General features: G+C 40.4%; 2 protein-coding genes across 2 annotated transcripts; both read right to left on the bottom strand.

The window, feature by feature from the left end:
- Positions 1 to 1174: 1174 nt before the first annotated feature.
- LOC124148546 (monocarboxylate transporter 12-B-like) lies at positions 1175 to 8120 on the bottom strand. The gene is made up of 5 exons (XM_046519683.2): positions 7810 to 8120; positions 6119 to 6262; positions 4522 to 4668; positions 1965 to 3086; positions 1175 to 1648 (listed from the first exon to the last, which is right to left on the bottom strand). Exons 1-5 carry the CDS (start codon positions 8105 to 8107, stop codon positions 1458 to 1460), a joined length of 1902 nt encoding a protein of 633 aa, XP_046375639.2. The 5' UTR covers positions 8108 to 8120; the 3' UTR covers positions 1175 to 1457.
- A 4366-nt stretch (positions 8121 to 12486) lies between these two features.
- LOC124148558 (monocarboxylate transporter 12-B-like) lies at positions 12487 to 19598 on the bottom strand. The gene is made up of 5 exons (XM_046519697.2): positions 19274 to 19598; positions 17880 to 18023; positions 17053 to 17199; positions 14814 to 15941; positions 12487 to 13039 (listed from the first exon to the last, which is right to left on the bottom strand). The coding sequence occupies exons 1-5, from the start codon at positions 19557 to 19559 to the stop codon at positions 12849 to 12851; spliced, it is 1896 nt and encodes a 631-aa protein (XP_046375653.2). The 5' UTR covers positions 19560 to 19598; the 3' UTR covers positions 12487 to 12848.
- Between the last annotated feature and the right edge of the window lie 381 nt (positions 19599 to 19979).

Genomic DNA, 19979 nt, shown 5'->3' on the forward strand with positions numbered 1-19979 from the left:
ACACTTTCACTCTTATTCTACAATCAAACATTACTCTTTGATATTCAAAGCATCATATTACTTTAGAAGCAAGATCTACAGTGAACTGATACTTTTGTATTGATAGCAATTGATTACTTGAGATATATGCACATGATTGTGAATATAATGTGAAATTTGAACGTTTTAATATCATACAATACATGTTAAATTAAACTGTGGACATGGACCCGGAGAGAGATAAATCAGTATGAAATCATATACTAAATCTAAGCCATGGATGACCATGTTAGCAGTGCCGAGTTGCGTCCCTTTGGCGACGGGATGCACTGATCGTAGGTTCGAATCCCAATTAGTATTACTGGTCAGCGTATGTTTTAAGACGGATGACGGATTTAGGCATAGTTGGAGTAATGGCAACTGTATCCCAAATAATATCATGTAATTATCGGTGTAACTTTATGACGGCGACTCTGTGCTTCTGGTTTTACAAGAAGTTGGACCGCCTCCGTGGTCTAGTAGTACAGCGTCTGCCCGAAGAGCGGAAGGTTCGGGGTTCGATCCCTGACCGCGTCATCCCAAAGTACGATAAAATATGGTACTTGTTGTTACCCTGCCGAGCTCTCGGCATTAAGGGGCTAAAATGGGTTGGCTCGGAGTCAGTATACTGGTTCTGAGTAGGGTATTCATGTTAAACTGCGACATGGAATCTCAGTGTACCAGCACCATAAATCGGCATACGTCCAGCCAAGTACATGCAGCCACACACACACACACACACACACACACACACACACACACACACACACACACACACACACACAGACACAAACACACACACACACACAAACACACACACACACACATATATATATATATATATACACACACAGACACAAACACACACACACACACACACACACACACATATATATATACATACACACACACACACACATACACACGCATGCATGCACGACATTATATAAGTGCAATAATCCTGAACGCGACGTTGTGTCGGCCAGGGTTGTATTGTTTATTGGTAATTACAACAAGTAAACCGCACAAGTAGAGAAGTAGTCACGATGAATTCTATACCCAAATCATTGTGTGGCTTCAGTTAAGTTCTCTTGTAAACGCTTAAGCGTTTTTGTATCATTTCAAAAATAAATTTGCGTGACAAACAAATGTGAAATTACATTTTATTGTCGCACCCTACCGATTCTATTTCCAAGGGTTTTCTATTATTTGTCCGACCACCGATAACAAAGCCTATATAGACATTAATGTGTATTTATTATATTTCTTTGGACGTTACCTACAATAAGAACATTGAATGCCCTCAATAACACGAATTCAGTTCATTTTAATGTCATTGGGATGATAAAGAGTTAAAACATTCAAACACTCACAACAGGTGAATATTTATACTTCTGGACACCAAACCAGTAAAATGCCTGGAAAAGATAAATTTCCCATTACAGTTCAGTTGTTTGCTGCAAGGGTTTGATTTCCTCTTTATTTTCGTTTAAAGTTTTTTCATTAAGATGCCTCGTAACATGTCTTGTTAGTAGTGGTACACACAACAGAACGATTGCTGATGTATATGCACATGCACCAAGATAGTTGAAGCCTGCAGTATACGAACCAGTGCAATCTGTGAGACTACCTGTAAGAAGAAAATACAATGCATCATATAATCGGTGGTTGATGATTATTATAATAACTGGGACTTCTCGAAGTCGATATGTCATTAACAAAAATGTAATGGTAATTCTTATTGCCACAATTGTTTAATATATGTTTCTCTCGAACTACGGATTACTGGATCTCTTTTTTTCATGCTTATGACGAGTTACAAGGCGTCACTGTAAATACACAAATAAATGACAGTTATCATTCCTCATTCTATGTGTAAAGCTAATGACTTTACAGTTGTATATGCATTAAATATTTGTACACCATATCGACCATGTTATACTTACCTACGATAGGGTGCGTTATGGCCATTGAAACACCATGGAAAAGAGATACAAAGCCAAGTGTCTTCGCCATGTACTGCAATCCAAGGAGGTCTACAATTGCGACAGGAATCAGGCAAAAGTAGGAGCTCGCGAACATTCCGTACACTACAGAATATATCAGCAATGTCACATACGAATTGAAAAAAAATGTGAGATGAGTCATAGTCCCAGTAATTATAAGACCAATCGCCATAATCGTTGTAACTCGCATGATTTTCGTGTCTGCCAAAAACCCATAGAACAACCTGCTAAAGAAATCTATTGCTCCAGATATGAGCAGAAATATTGCAGCGTCACTCTGGCTGATGTCTTTGTCTTTAGCCAACGCAGGCAAGTATACCGGCACAAGGCCTATGGTTATTCCAAAGAAAGAATACAAAATGATTAATACAAACACTGGATTCTTGAACAATGAAAACTCCAATGTTGAAAGCACTTTCTTCATGTAAAATATCGCATTCTTGGAAGTGACAGTATCCTTCTCACTATTTTCATCAACTTTTGGAAACGCTTCATCTTCATCTTCTGCACTTAACACTGACACTGAACCCAGCTCGGCATTGCTTGCATACAGATTGAAGCTTATTTGACTCGTCCCTGACAGTGGTCTGCTGATTCTTCTTACGAGTGTAGGCGAATCAGGTACACCTGTATTGAGGAGCGAATACCCTTGAAGGGGAGACCTTCCTATCATTTCCGAGGTAATAGAGCTTACACTCAGAAACTTTTCAGGATTTAATTTTCCAAAATGTTTCATATCAGCTCTCAATGAACGCCGATTTAGTTTGGTATCTGCTGCATGTCCGTTTTGTTTTGTGTTTGCTGTTGTCTTCATTTTTCTGTACGACTCCAGCGGGCGGTTCACCATTCCACCCACCCACATGTTCATTGTTATTCCTGTGAGTATTATCATACTGCCCTGTAACCCATACTCGTCTAAAAGGTATCGTATCAAAGGGGGAAACACGCTGCTGCCAAAACTGATGCCGGACATAGCTATTGCTGTAGCAAGTCCTCGTCGTTTGTTGAAGTAGTGCCCAATCAGAACAATAGCTGGTCCATAGATCATGGAGTGTCCCAAACCTGTGTGTGGAAATACATATATCATCAGTGCACATCAAAGTGATAGGGATACGAGCAATGAGAAACACAGTGAGCATCATGAAAAGCCAAAGGTAGCAGTATTCCACCCGCTTGTAGTTGGCGACACTAATGGTAGGATCCACACATTTTACAAATGACCATTGTCTCTTAACATACACGCTGTAATCGTTCGGCAAGTGCAGTTTTCAGATAACAGGGTGCTGACTAATAAAATGTCATTGTAATTTAGTGTGCGGATGCATTAATCATTTGGCCACCAATTCGATCTTAGATTACCTTCAGCAAAATGCCATTTATCAATTTCGTAAAGAAAAAAACAATAAATTAGAAAGATCTTCTATTGTTTGTTGGCTCAACGGTCTCCATATGAGTTGGGTTGTCCATCTCATTACTGTCAACTGAATGATGGCGAGAAAGTCAAAGTGACATTGGAAGTAGTGTTATGTGCCGGATGGCGATGGCAGCAAACGCAGTGGTGATCAGATGTTAACAGACAGTGATGAAAGTCATCTGTCCCTGGTAGTTGACAATTATGAAAGGCTTGATAGTTCGAGAAAGATGCGACAGTTTCTGGAAGGTTGGCTATACCTGTGTATGGGCGACAAGCGGGCCCTTTTCAGGCTGACTTGCGTTGTATGTACTTGCCAAGTGTGGATTGCCGACATTATTCTTGATTCAAGAACGAAAACAGGCCCGTGTCAAGACATTCGACAGTGACACATTTCTGGGCATCATTAATTCTTGAGCATGCTACCATTTGCTTCTGTCACCTATTTGACCCGTTGCATTGTCTTATTTCATTGTAAACCTCAAACTGATTATTTCAAAACACAAGGAAATTTATTGATTATTAATTGATCTTTTGTGGTGGTTTACTGATTTTGCGTTTCACTTCCGAATCACACAGTAACAGTATGCGATAGAAATGCTGCTATACAAAAAAATAATAACAGGGGTCCTTAACCACCAAGCAGTGGATCCTAGATCGGCTAAGCAGAGCTACGATGCACAGCAAATTATGCCACCAAATAAACGTGTATATAAACGGAGATGTGTTAGCAAATATTATACATGTATGATTTCTCATCTGTTTGATGTTTTACGCCGTACACAGCAAATTCAATATGACGGTGACTTTAAATAATCGCGTCTGAAGTATTTTGAAAAACGACCCACACCGTCGGGTGTGATGGCATCCAATCAACAGAATCAGAGATTCATTAAGGGACTTATCACATGCTCTTTGTGCCTATTTCAAGCCTTAATCAAACCAGGATGTGGCATTTATTAAATGAACATCCGTTCATGTTTGTGTTGTACATGAGCAGCTTTAGTTCACATACTACATCCTACATTCAGTGTGCATGTATCATGTATGGTGATAAGAGAATCGTAAATATAATGATATCCTTACCGATAAATGCACTGTGTGTACAAATCAAGTACGTAATACTTGTAGGGAAGATAGCCATTACCATGGCAGCGGTTGTTATGGTTGCTCCTAGCATCACAGTTTTCCTGACTCCAAGAAGGTCTACCAGTACGTGCATGGATATGAGTGCTGGAAGAGGAAACCGGATAAAAAGAATGCCTAAAACAAATACGCGGCTATCCACTAAGATGCACATACACTCAACATCTTAACAAGACAGCATATACTTGGAGATACATGTGTGTATGTACTTACTCACTTAATATACATTAAAAAACGCCTAGCATACTCACAAAATTCATCATAAATTCTCAGAAGATGGGCTTGTCAAAACTAAGAAGAAAATAACACAAAATAGTTTCAGTGCAATTCCGTTATTCTGAAACCCTTTGGTCAAATACTGTTGGAACTATACAGGGTAATTAAAGTCAGCATAGTAACTCTGCAGATTTTAGGGCATACTTAATCACAAATGCATGACCAAAACAGAATTTGGATAACGGAAATAGCGTAAAACAGACAAAACAAACATCAAAACGCGACATCGTCGTCAAAAGAAAAATTCATCCAGTAAGGGGAACACGAGTAAGGTGCTGACAAATCTTGAAACAAAATTGGAGTGAACAAGAATGTCAAAATAAGAATTTGCACGTGGAAGAAATCTGATTTATAGTGACACAAATAGTGTCAGAGCAACCCGTTAGTCCTGAACCTTCCTTCAGAACAGAAAAGTTCAGAACTTTATTTGCTCTCAGGACGATATATTCGGCATATGAGGTACAAACGCAAAGTACAAATTACATGATGGCGGAAGTAGAATGACTATTTAACGAATTTCATGATAATATTACAAAATATGCTTAGTTTTTTATGATGCCGAGTTTTGTACATTGAAAGAGAGATTGAAAACTAACATGTCCAGTGCATCTGAATAACATTTCGGAACAAATATCTTACGTTCTGATTTAAGATATGGACGCAAAAAATGTAATCTTATGATATTCATCCCTTATATCGGACAGATGGCAAAAAGTACATTGCGCTCTAGAAGGAGCAATCTATTGCGTTCATTATTGTTGGCATACTACTATTTTTATTTTAGAAATACACGACGAAAGGGAGTCGTTCATCGTGCAATAAAACACTGCAGGGAGAATAAACCATAATAGGCCCAGCCCCGAGTGGTTTATTCTCACTGCAGTGTTTTATTATACGATAAACAACGACCACGAGTCTTTTATATCTTATATCAGATATCAACATTATGTGCAGCTTCTTTAAGGATGTTACTAAAACTTACAAGCTTTAAAAATATTCGCCCGTATTTCAATTATGATGACTCCCTCAATAGAATCCGACCTCGGCAATGTCGGACAAGTCCATTTTATGCACAGGTGGGTATTCCCCTCACATTCGTACAATCCTCACATCAATTACCTGTACCTTTTCTCCCAATACCGATTGTCATATCTCTTCCGTATTTGGATACGATCGCTCTGCCATCGCATTTATCTGCGTACACGCAACTTAGTTGTTGTTGTGTAACAATTTACTACACAATATGCGCATGTATACTTACAAGACAGGCTATAGACACCAGCCATGACGCCCATCAGTAATGTGGTTTTGGTGGTTGATGCCTCGAATAACGTCAAGTATTCCACGAAAAGGATTGCCATCCCTCGGGCATAGCCAATCATTATAATGACGTTGAGAAAACATCCTGAAAAGGGTATTTTTTGCTCAAAATGATGATACGGAGACATACTCATAAGACAAAGAGAACAAACACTCTGAGTGAGTGAGTGAATTTGATCTTAGGTGAGGTGAGGTGAAATTGGGTTTAACGTCGCGGCCAAGATTATTGCACTTATATAGCGACGTGCATGTACGTGTATGTGTTTGTGTGGCTGCTTCTACTAGTCCGGACTGATGCCGATTAATAGTGCTAGCTCACTGAGATACCATGCCGCAGTTTAACATGAATACCCAACTCAGACACAGTATACTGACTCCGAGCCGACCAGTCCTTGTTTTAGCCCTCTAATGCCGAGCGCCAGACAGGGTAACAACAAGTATCATCTTTTAACGTATTTTGGTATGACGCGGCCGGGGATCAAATCCCGGACCTTCCGCTCTCCGGGCGGACGCTCTACCACTAGACCAAGGAGGCGGTGTTGATCTTAGGAGTAGTTATTTCAGCTTTGTCACAGTGAATCAGCTTAAGGTTGGACGTAATGCAAAACTGACGCTAGTAGAGATCTTTACTTATTTTGTTTGTGAAACCAAAGAGAACGCATGTAGCGCTGGCAAACAAAGGGTCATTATCAACACGAATCTTATATTAGAACCTAAGATGAGAGGACGTGATTTTGTACAGCGTAGTACGATGCCTTTGGCTACTTTGTCACCCTTGACTCCAACAAAGATAAAATAATACTTCCGAAAATATCAAGTTCCCATGCTAAAACGTATTGTCATCCCTATACCAAGACGCATATATGACAGGGTGACAATAGTTGTCAGTATGAGTACATGGGACCCTGGTACGATTGCACATCAGACATCTAAATAGTAAGATAGACACAATATTTTTATGGATAACAACTTCTTTAATACCTTTTCACAGTATTAAAGAAGTTGTTATCCATAAAAAAATATTGTGTCTATCTTGTCATCCGTCAACTTCTATGTAATGCCTATCAAACAAGTTATCTAAATAGTATTGAACAATTTTACTGTTGGGGGCGGAGTGGGCAAGGCGAGCAAGCGCAATGAGATGAGATTCGGCCGGGTTGTGGACCAACAATGTTTACAGATGTTTACAGTGTCGTTTCCCCTAGTGTACAGCGCATTCGCCCTTTGCACTCAAAAGAACGCCCTCATCCGATGGTAGATGTACAAATGTTGGAAAAGCGAATACGTTCATACTCGAGTGTAAGAGTTTGTGGTGTCAGCTTGGGCAAGTGACTTAGTGCCTCTGTTCACCAAGCAGGGAATGGGTACCCGATATGTGAGGTGGATGTAAAACCCCCGTTGGCAGCTTGGGTATTATACACCCCAGGGAGTTGACAAAGGATACATACGGATTCACTGGTCGGGGATCAACTAAACCACATTTGAGCAGATACCAGTACCTGAATAATTGCAGAAGGAATATAGGTATGTTGGTAAGCGACATTGTGATATTGGTTCAAAGTTACGCAATGAAATGGACAAATGTTGCACATGTTGATTAAAGAATATTACCATTGGCAAGTTACTACATACCCGCTAGTATCATCCACGCCCAGCCTCCATCTATGGGGAGATGACTGTCATCAGTCTCACCCATCTGGACATCCGTAGTTTTTGTAACAGGCATCGCCACGTGTCCCGATTCACCGACATGTACATCGTTGTGTTGGTGTACCTTAGAGAGTCTGTTCCGGACAAACACATCCTCTTCTTCCTCGCTGCTTGCTCCAATGATATTGATGCTAAAATCCTCCACCTCGGCTTCGAGGCTTTCAGGACCGTATGCAGTCCCATACCGGTCTGCCGGCACACACTCTTCATCAGAATCCATTCGGGCTCTACATCGTACGTTATCTCAGCTAAATGTTAACGCTTACCTTTGCACCTTCACTATCAAGGAGGTTGATGTGTACAACATTCATACTGTTATCAGTATAGGTGTGCGCGTTCATTGGTGAAGTAGCTAATGATTTCATCATGTACGCATCATGCACAGCTCTCTCGGTAATTATATGGCATCACCATAACCGGTTCACCAAGCTAAACTGGTTTTGATGTCTGCTGTCTGTGTTTAATGCATATGAATGTCTTATTTTGGAGTGTCCAGTAGGTCTTCCTGATGAGGTGAGGTGAAATCGGGTTTAACAAAATTATTGCACTTATTAAGTGACGTGCATATACGTGTGTGTGTTTGTGTGTGTGTGTGTGTGTCCGGCAGCTGGTACCAGTCCGGACTTATGCCGATTTTATGGTGCAAGCCCACTGAGGTACCATGTCGAAGTGTATCATGAATACGCGACTTGGTACACTGAATCTAATCCGATCAGTCCTTGTTTTAGCCCGTTAATGGCGAAGGTAACAACAAGTACCATCGTTTAACGTATTTTGGTATGACTCGGCAGAGGATCGAACCCCCGACCTTGCCCTCTTCGGGCAGACGCTCTATCACTAGACCAAGGAGACGGTCTCATCCTGATAAGGCAATGTTAGCTATATGAAATAGATCCTTATACTTTCCTTGTGGATAGTTCAGATTAGGTACGGCTATATATGTGGTTTGTCCTGGATTGTCTGCATCACACTGCCTTGATTGGATTTGCACATGATGGTCTCATTCGCCTTGATCAAGAAAGCATCGACTCTAATGTATCTACTACCTATCTACATTTATCTACTACCTATCTACGCGTATCTACTACATACATGCATGCGAATATGCTTGTCGTAGGAGGCGACTAACGGGATCGGGTGGTCGCTGACTTGATCCCAATTGCGTGGATCGATGCTCATTATGTCAATCACTGGATTGTCTGGTCCAGACCGTCTTCCCGAGGCAAGAGAGTTAATTGACTATAAAAGTCCAGTTTCCACCCTTGCCAAACTAGGCTGGTATTATGGTGTAACATTTTGGCTGGACTAACGAGTCTATGCATAGTCCTATCAAAATCGCGCAACGAAATCGAAATACGGTTCGTAAACTGTGGTGCAGATTTCGGTCGATTGCAGGATTTGCAAAGCATGTGCACCGCCAACTCGTTGTCAAGAGATATTTTCCAAATCTTTTCATGTTTTTAATCAAGGTGGTCACGTGATTTGATTTATTTCGCGATGTACATGTAAGACCCGTTTTATGACAATATAGACCTTGATTATCGATCAGATTGTCTTGACCGGGCGCCGCTGTTTTGTTTGAAGCAAATGCAAGTGATACGAGAGGTGAAATCTGATTGGTCCATAGGAGAGGCATAGAAGGGACATAACTCGTAATAGCCACTGGTGGCGCTACAATCGAGCACAGGAATTCCAGCCTAGTTCGGCAAGGGTGGAAACTGGACTTTCAAAGTCAGTTAACTCTCTTGCCTCGGGAAGATGGGTCCAGATCCGATTATTTACAGACCGCCGTCATATAGCTGAAATATTGCTGAGTGCGACGATAAACAACAAACAGACAAACTACATGCAGCTATCTACTTATGTATGAGTAGATATGTTCGTATATATGGCAATCCCTTTTCACATTTATTGCAAAATTACTGATATCTTCAATTGCTTGAACTATATCTGAGTGAGTGAGTGAGTGAGTATGGTTTTACGCCGCTTTTGACAATATTTCAGCAATATCACGGCGGGGGACACCAGAAATGGGCTTCACACTTTGTACCCATGTCGGGAATCGAACCCGGGTCTTCGGCGTGACGAGCGAACGCTTTAACCACTAGGCTACCCGATCGCCCCTAAATATATATGAGATACAGATTGAACGTCAGGGTACCGTTCAATCTAACGTCGATAAACCCGTTGACGGCCGCTACTGCAGTCCAGGATTCATCTTTGAAGAGGTCTGAACCCCAGTCAAGTAACCTCAGCATCAGATGTTGTCTTGTAGTTCGGTGATATAGCAGAAACCATGGACGTACAGCTAGTCGTAGTCGATGGTATGCTCTTGTAATCGATTCCCCAAAGTCATTGCACTGATCGGACGTAAGGCTGGGGCTGTTGCGGAGTATAAAACATCTGAAACCGACTTCGCAGGTGGATCAGATGGATATGGTTATCTTACCGACGTGATGTTACTTGGGGACGTCCTGAACTTAGTCGGTACCTGGCGTTTAAAATCTGTTGGCACAGGCACAAGAGTGACTGTATGGTTTTTCGATGACGACCAAACTGACTAGCAACAACGTGTTGTGCAATCACCGGTTTCAAACATTCCAATTGCACCCCCCTGCTCATTTGCAGATAGAGACTGCATAACTTTAACGAGATTTCGGGGCCAATAAAGTTGCTTCTTTCAGACTGTCGGTTGCACAAACAAACTGTCAGCATGTCAAAATAATGTGCACGTATGGCTTTGATCATGAAAGTCTGCAAACATCTTTTAATTTGAAAGTTATTAAGGTACCTGCATGTATACTGAAATATCAAACAAATTTGATACGGTTGCCTGACCCTCTTGAATACACATATATGGATTCCCTTTTTACGCACTGTCTAGAACTCTTCGCATTGGCACATCAGGTAGATACTTTACTTCAAAATCAATAATGTTTGTCTGTCAAACTTTGAGGGCAACATAAACAAAACATCCTGATGAATAAACTTAAAGTATTTATCGCATTGCGATGATCAGACTTTACTTGTGTCGTCTGTCCCTGCATAATGATCAATAGAGTTGCTTTCTTCATACCCAAACTGTACGTCTTTACTATGAACAGTAAAAAATACCTTCAGCAAAAGGTTTCAATCCACGTAGATTGTTTGTGTCTGTTACAGACATAACTAATAGTAGTATACCGAATAGTCACTATACCGATAGTCAGTAGAAGTATGAAATATGCGGTTGTTTTTCTCATATAAATAAAGAACTTTCTACATATTATAGGCTGTGCACGTGTATACAGAATAGATTGTTCTATCGGGATACCGATTTACGAATTCGAATATCAATCGAATAAAAACAACTATAAAAGCTTTAAAAGAAATCGATGTCAAATCTTAGAAGCCAACATTGAATGCCAAAATTCAAACAAGAGCTATAAACTTCCAACTGACAAAACAAAATAGCAACTGTCATTGCAACTTATATGATAGTTATTTACTACAGACCTTAAATCTTTGCATAACTAACTTGTCCCGTCTTCAAATCGAAACTTGCAAAAGAAAATTATAGATGGAAGAAAGTTCCATTACACAATACAACAACATATATACATATTGTTCTACCCACAACATGTTTAATGAGGTATATTTTTCGGTTGAAATGATAACGCCAAATGTGCTATATATTCCCTGCTTCGAATGAATGACAAAAAGGACAAAAATAAGTAACTTTTGTTCAAATCTCTGTATTTTGTGTAAATCGAAAACTTTATGAATATCCTTTGCCTAGCTATGATGTTATTGTTATATTTGAATAACATACATTCCTGCGTTTGGACATATTTTTGATAATGTTGGCTTCGTTTTGTTGGTAATATAAGATTAATTTTTTGATAATGTGTTTGTTGAATATTAACTCACACGACAACAGCGAACTGGAGTTATTCGTGCTTATGATTCCTGGATAACTGGTTAACCTCCTTACCCAAGCGAACTTGTAAAACACTAATCATTGCCAAAAGCACCGTAACGGGATATTGGGGAACGTACACAGCGTTGTGTTTTGAATTTTATTTTAAAAATGTTGGACTGTAGACTTGAATTACATGTACTTTTGCTTGTACGTATGCATTTTACCAATTACATCTTTCTCTTCAGTAACTGTCGAACGACATTCTGTGTCTAGTTATATTGAATTCTATGTATATATTGTCAACTCATCTCGTCATCATTATCTATCCCTTCATCGTCCTCGTCGATGTCATGAACTTAACGCTGGACACAATTCTGTCAAAACTCTTAATCTTGGTTCTTATCGAATCAAAGAATACTCCTTTGAGAGTGAGAGAGAGACAGACAGACAGACAGACAGAGAACGAAAACGATCAGTTATTGATTGAACTTTGACATCATTCATATAGATTATGAACAGTGAAAGCCTTATTGCATCTTCCCTGACTAAGTTGCTTCCTCATCGTGTTCCTAATGACCGGCTTCGAGAAATTTTGTTTGTTGAACATGTCCAAGTATTTGACGCACCTGCATCAAAAGCCACACTCTTCTAAAGGGGTTATAACAGGAACATACAGCATGTTTTATGGAAACACAATGCATTTTTAACCATTTTGTATTATTTCACAAAACAAACAACGTGACAGACAAATGTGGAATAACAATTGGTTGTCGCATCCCACAGATTATATTTCTAAAGGTCTTACTTTTTCACCTCCGATAAGCAGGATCATGTAGACATTTACGGATGTCGATATTTCGATCTGAAGAAAACCATTGCTGTTACAGTAGATGCAGCGAGTGTTCAATCATCTCCCTCAATTTCACCAATTCGAATTATTTTAAAGTATCCAGGGTCCAAAAGAACTAAAACAATCAAACACTAACAACAGGTCAATGTTCATACTTCTGGATCGACGTCCAATTAAAAAGTAAAATTTCTTGAAAAGATAAATGTCCCATTACAATTCCGTTGTTAGCTGCAATGGTTTGATTTCCTCCTCATTTTCATTTAATGATTCTTCTTTCAGGTGTCTTGAGACGCGTCTTGTTAGTAGCGGTACACACAGCAGAATGATTGCAGATGCATATGCACATGCACCAAGATAGTTGAAGCCTGCAGTATATGAACCAGTGTAATCTGTAAGACTACCTGAAAGAAGAAAATACAATGCATCATATTGTTCAGGATCATTAACAGGATCACTAATCTCCTTTATCTCGGTCTGTCCTTAAAGGCGATTTAAATTTATGGTCTTGGTATAATACGGATTACACGATACATTTTCATGCTTAAGGACTTCGAGTTACAAGGCATCACTGTGTCTACACAAAGAATGCAAGTTAATTCATTCTTAGTTAATCTAATGTGACTACAAATTCTGCAAGTTGTATATATACTCTTCAAAAAAAGAAACTTGACAGATGTAAAACCACTTTTTGCCAAATATCTAAAATAATTACATTAAATGAGAACCAAATAAGTCAAACAGAAAGATGATGTGTCTATAATTCACGAAAACACATGTTAAGCACATAAACGTAGCGTTTGGGGATCAATTTTACAGCTTCATCCAAACGCAACCACCTGTAAAAAAAGGGCAGCACAGGATCCAGCATTTAGGCATGCAGACCCCCCTGCTGAATGGGTATGAAAATCCACATCAACGGCTGTTCATACAGTCCTATAACGGCAGTAGAGGCGGTGACAGAATGCCGAGACTGAATGCAGCTCAACGGAACAACGCCATTGGGAGATTACAAGCTGGAGCAACTCAGTAAGAAGTGACCAGGCACTTTGGCGTATCCAGACAGACAATCTCCGCACTGTGGACCCGATACAAAAACACCAACAGAGTGGACGACAGACCAAGGTCAGGAAGACCAAGGATGACAACCCAAGCACAAGATCGATACATCCGGCTGCGACATCTCCGAGACCGCACTACCACAGCCACGTCTACAACCACACAGATCCCTGGGGTACGCAGAATATCAGATCAAACGTTACGCAACAGACTGAGGGAGGCTGGACTTTTTGCACGAAGACCTGTTCGACGTCATGTATTGACCCCACGTCATCTGGCGGACCGTCTGCTTTGGTGCCAACAGGGGGTTAGATAGGCACGTGCATGGTGGAGAAACTGTTTACTGACGAGTCCCGTTTCCTACTCACACGTGCTGATGGGCGCGCACGTGTCTACAGACGTCGGTGTGAACGTTACGCCCCCAACTGTGTGCAGCAGGTTGTCCCCTTTGGCGGCAGGAGTGTCATGGTATGGGCCGGAATTCATCACGGTGGTAGGACGCCTCTCGTGCATGTGTCAGGTGCATTGACGGGTGTGCGTTACAGAGACTTGATCCTACAGCCCTACGTTCTTCCTCACGTCAACGTTCATGGCGGACAGTTCCAGCAGGACAACGCTCGACCGCACGTGTTTGTCAGGACTTCTTACAGCACAACAACATGCAGACATTACCTTGGCCAGCCCGTTCACCAGATTTGTCCCCGATTGAGCATCTGTGGGACGAGTTGGATCGACGCGTTCGCAGAAGGAATCCACCGCCCCAAACACTTCCGGCGCTTCTTCATGCACTTCAGCATGAATGGCAGCACATCCCACAGCGTGTTATTGACAACTTGATTGCATCTATGGGTCGTCGATGCAAGCGGTGATTGATGCACGTGTTGGGCACAACCGATACTGACATTTTCTGTACCCCTGTGACATTAACTGTATCGTGTACGTGTGTCTGTCTAGGTGACACGATTAATGTTTTGAACATTGTGTACATTGATCTTCAAACAGTGTTTCAATAATGGTTTCTGTGTCCTATTTTAAAACAATCGCATTATATAACATTTTGAAAATCAGTGTCAAGTTTCTTTTTTTGAAGAGTATATATTAAAAGCGTGTTGTACTTACCTACGATAGGGTGCGTTATGGCCATTGAAACACCATGGAAAAGAGATACAAAGCCAAGTGTCTTCGCCATGTACTGCAATCCGAGGAGGTCTACAATTGCGACAGGAATCAGACAAAAGTAGGAGCTCGCGAACATCCCGTACACTACAGAATATATCAGCAATGTCACATACGAATTGAAAAAAAATGTGAGATGAGTAATAGTCCCAGTAATTATAAGACCAATCGCCATAATCGTTGTAACTCGCATGATTTTCGAGTCTGCTAAGAAACCATAGACAAATCTGCTAAAGAAATCTATTGCTCCAGATATAAGTAGAAATATTGCAGCGTCACTCTGATTGATGTCTTTGTCTTTCGCCAACGCGGGCAAATATACCGGCACAAGGCCTATGGTTATTCCAAAGAAAGAATACAAAATAACCATTAAGAACACTGGCTTCTTGAACAACGAAAACTCCAATGTTGAAAGCACTTTCTTTATGTAAAAAATCGCATTCTTGGGATTGACAGTATCCTTCTCAATATTTTCATCAATTTTTGGAAATGCGCCATCTTCATCTTCATCTTCTAAACTTAACATTGACACTGAACCTATTTCGGCATTGCTTGCATACACATTGTAGCTTGTTTGACTCGTCCCTGACAGTGGTCTGCTGATTCTTCTTACGAGTGTAGGCGAATCTGGTAAATCTGTATTGAGGAGCGAATACCCTTGAAATGGAGACCTTCCCGTCATTTCCGATGTAATGGAACTTACACTTTGAAACTTTTCAGGATTTGATTTTCCATAATGTTTCAATTCAGCTCTCAATGAACGCCGATTTAGTTTGGTATTTGCTGCATGTCCGTTTTGTTTTGTGTTTGCTGTTATCTTCATTTTTCTGTGCGACTCTAGTGGGCGGTTCACCAATCCACCCACCCACATGTTCATCGTTATTCCTGTTAGTATTATCATACTGCCCTGTAACCCATACTCGTCTAAAAGGTATCGTATCAAAGGGGGAAACACGCTGCTCCCAAAACTGATGCCGGACATAGCTATTGATATAGCAAGTCCTCGTCGTTTGTTGAAGTAGTGCCCAATCAGAACAATAGCTGGGTCATAGATCATGGAGTATCCCACACCTGTGTATATAAACATGCATCATTAGAGCAAATGAAGTGGATAAGAGTAGGAGCAAATATAAGCACGGTGAATATAAGCAGTGAATATTAGCATTTTTTGTTTGTTTCACCTACATCGGCGGAGACGCGAATAGTTGGATCGACACGTTTTACAAATGTGGGCATTCCATGTACGATGTAATCGTTCGGAAAAAGCGGTTTTCGGATTAAAGGGGTGCGGGACTTACGATGTTTTATTGCAACAGAGTGTATGCGGATGCACTAACCTCTTAGCCACTGATCCCGTCGGAGAGTAACTTATGTGCGCATAATTTAATCAGTTAGTTAAAGGAAAATAAAATAAGTAACCTTTCCATTTCAACTGCCGACCTCTGGTTACATGTAATCATATACACTTTTGTTTGCAAGTATATATATTTTATTATTTGCAAACAACTTCCATTGTTTGTTGGCTGTTCGGTCATAAAATGTGAATGAGGTTTTGTAACAACATTTTATGTACGAGTACGTCATTCCTGTCCACTGAATGTGGCAGAATAATTTTTTTTGTCGTTATTGTCTGTAGCAGTAACTGTCGAAGTAACTGTGTGAAGTACTGTTGTGTTTAGAGTTATCCAACGCTCCGTTTTGACAAACATGACCGAATGGAAGCATTCAACAGTATCAAAATTCAAGGTATTGGTGATGCTTTATCTCTAATTCTGAGCCATGTTATTTGTCAACGTATTTGTCCCATGGTATTGCCTTGATATATTGCAAACCTACCACTAATGTATTGATTATTCATTGATCTTGAGTGGACATTTACTGATTCTGAGTTTAATTTGGGAAATCACCCAGTACCACAAGGTCGTAGAAATGAATCTTGGGTCGGCTTATCTATTCAATGACACAGCCAAATGTGTCCCAAAAAATATTATGCATGTGATGACATTAACCATTTCTCTATGAAGCACATATGATTTGGCATCTGTTTGTTGTTTAAGTAAGTACACAGCAATATTCCAACTATATAACGGTTGTTTTAAAACAATAGATTCTGGAACAGACAAACCCGTATTATGTGCCTAAATCAACACGATGACAAGCAGTCAACTCAATTTAGCCTTACCGATTAACACACTGTGTGTACAAACCAGGTACGTAATACTTGTAGGGAAGATAGCCATTACCATGGCAACGGTAGATATGGTTGCTCCAAGCATCACTGTCTTCCTGACACCAAGAAGGTCTACCAGGACATGCATGGATATAAGCGCTGGAACAGGAAACCGGATTATGTGGATGCTTTCAATACATATGCGGCCATCCTCTAAGATACACATACAGGTGTAGCCTAAAAGACACATGTGACCAACCAAGTAATACATAACATAATACAATCACCATTTAACTTCTCTTATTTTAAAACTGCGGTATCTTAGGACTATAAGAAAAGAGTTTATAAGCTTCGATTCATATTCATTACAGAGATACATTACTTCAAACATTTCTTTTTCTGCTAAGTCCAAATTTTCAGACTTATAACTGTTTATACAACGATAGCAGTTTTTAGATACCATGTCTTATTAATCGAAAGTAAGCAGGTATACTGATATGGTTTGAAATAATGTTTTATAGCATTACGAACTAACGAGAGAAAAATAAAATAGTTTTGTAGAGTGAGCACACAAGGTTATTTTCACGGAATTACGTTGACGTCAAAAGTTTTCTTTATGACGTCACAGCATATAAGTACTAATAGCACCCAGTAGGTGCCTTTTCTCCTGCCGGGTCACATATGATTGGACTTTTCTCACTTAATAAACATTCATGATTCGTGAACCCGGGCATTAATGTATCGACACGTTGAACAGTACATTTCGGATCAACGGTTCCACTGTACGTGCTAGTATGTTATAGCTGTGTACACAGTATAGTATGGACATGTATACTTACAAGACAGGCTATAAACACCAGCCATGACGCCCATCAGTAGCGTCGTTTTGGTGGCTGATGCTTCAAAAATCTTCAAGTATTCCACGAAAAGGATGGCAATCCCTCGACCATAGCCAGTCAGAATAATGACGTTGAGAAGACATCCTGAAAAGGGGTATATGTTGCTCTAACGGATGTCACTGAGAACAAATACTCTTAACTATGTTTGGTCTTAGGCCCCAGTTATTTCGGTCATTCATGAGGTAAAGCACAAGTGACGTTGGTAAAGATATTTACCCATTTGCAGGTGAACGGATGCGGTGCTGACAAACCAAAGGTCTTAATCAGCGCGAATTCGCTTCGAACTTGAGTTCATAGGATGCAAAGACTACTATGCTCTTTGCCTCCTACAAAGATGAAATAAAACTCACAAAACCGCGGTACTATTACACATCATTGCGGTCAAACTGACCAGAGAATGTGTATGTCATCACGCTACGGCACCGTGTGTCAGTTGAAGGTTGGTGGTTATTTAATAGTGATACATTTTCTTCGTAAACCAATGAACACACACGTGGCGCTGGCAAAGACCACACTCAACTGGAATCTGGGCTTCGAACCTAAGATGAGAGGACGCAGTTGCGTACAGCGTATTACGATACCTTAGACTACTTTGTCATCCTTGCCTTCCACAAAGATAAAAATATTATTTCCGAACATAAACCCTTCTAGTAATTATTGTCACCCTTATGCCAAGACGCATATATCAAGGGGTGGGGACAATAACTATTAGCGTGGATACATAAGGCCACGGTCCTATTACACACCATTGCTGTCAACATTACCAGTGCATGTGTATGACATTAGGAATATTTAATGGGTATTGAACAGACATACGAATGTTGGTCAATCCTGAGAGACACTGCAATAGAGGTCTATGAAAGCTATTTAGAAGTGATACACATAAGGAAGAGAATATATTAGCAATAGACAATGGAAGCCAACACTTTACAGTGATTAGCGCTGATAGTATGGAAGCCAGTATTTAAATTATCATAGATAAGTAATAGGCAATGGACACAGGGCAAACAGGAGGCCGGGGGTAATTAGCACAGAACGGCGAAAGAATTGACATAGAAATGCCAGCCATGAACCGTGACCAGGGAACCTATCTGCCTAGTGCTTGGATCTTTGTCGGTGCTAATTACCTAGCTGGCTTCCATTTGCTCATTGCTGGTGAAGAAGTAAGAATGTACTCCGAAACGTTGTGTTCCTCATAATAAAAAAGTTGACATCCATACGTTCTCTGCCTTAATGCAATAGAGGTTCCCATAAAACAAAACAAAAGCCAATATTTACACCATCTTTGGTGAAGAATATTACCATAGGCAAGACATATGCAAGTAACTATATACCCGCTAGTATCATCCACGCCCAGCCTCGATCTATGGGGAGATGACTGTCATCAGTTCCATCCGTCTGGACATCCGTAGTTTTTGAAATAGAGGTCTCCACGTGTCCCGATTCACCGACGTTGCGTTGGTGTATCTTAGAGAGCCTGTTCCGGACAAACGCATCCTCTTCTTCATTGCTGTTTGCTCCACTAATATCGATGCTAAAATCCTCCACCTTGTCTCCGAGGCGTTCAGGTCCGCCTGCAGTCCCACACCGGTCCGTTGGTAACTCTTCATCAGAATCCATTTGGTCAAATGGTCTGTGTCGTACGTATTCTCTGCTCGTGTTACCTCTCACCTTTGTACCTTCACTATCAATGAGGCCAAAATGTACGGCATTCATCCTGTTATCAGTACATGCTTGTTCACGGAGGAAATACAAAGAATGTGACCGCGTGTAAGTCACATTAGAAATAAATAAACGACGAGTGGGGGTTGTTTATCGTACAATAAAACACTGCAGGGGGAATAAACCATGAGGGGTGCAGCCCCAAGTAGTGTATTCTCCCTGTAGTGTTTTATTGTACGATAAACAACGACCACAATTCGTTTGTTTCTTATATGAGATATCTACATTTTGTACAGCCTCTTTAAGTAGTTGATAAAATGTACAAGCTTTAAAAATATATACCCCAATTTTAAAAACGATGAATAAAATCCTGAATAA

Source organism: Haliotis rufescens, unplaced genomic scaffold, assembly GCF_023055435.1.
Source record: "Haliotis rufescens isolate VD_foot unplaced genomic scaffold, xgHalRufe1.0.p SCAF_9, whole genome shotgun sequence".
Classification (NCBI taxonomy): Eukaryota; Metazoa; Mollusca; class Gastropoda; order Lepetellida; family Haliotidae; genus Haliotis; species Haliotis rufescens.

Excerpts from the sequence above, each read along its gene's own strand:
- LOC124148546 (XM_046519683.2), bottom strand. The coding sequence starts at position 8,107 with ATGGATTCTGATGAAGAGTGTGTGCCGGCAGACCGGTATGGGACTGCA. Across the intron at positions 4,669-6,118 it reads TGGTGTCTATAGCCTGTCTT|CACTCATATCCATGCACGTA; the intron begins GTAAGTATACAT and ends TTCCTCTTCCAG. Across the intron at positions 1,649-1,964 it reads CATAACGCACCCTATCGTAG|GTAGTCTCACAGATTGCACT; the intron begins GTAAGTATAACA and ends TTCTTCTTACAG.
- LOC124148558 (XM_046519697.2), bottom strand. The coding sequence starts at position 19,559 with ATGGATTCTGATGAAGAGTTACCAACGGACCGGTGTGGGACTGCAGGC. Across the intron at positions 18,024-19,273 it reads GGCGTGGATGATACTAGCGG|GATGTCTTCTCAACGTCATT; the intron begins GTATATAGTTAC and ends ACCCCTTTTCAG. Across the intron at positions 15,942-17,052 it reads TACACACAGTGTGTTAATCG|GTGTGGGATACTCCATGATC; the intron begins GTAAGGCTAAAT and ends TTATATACACAG.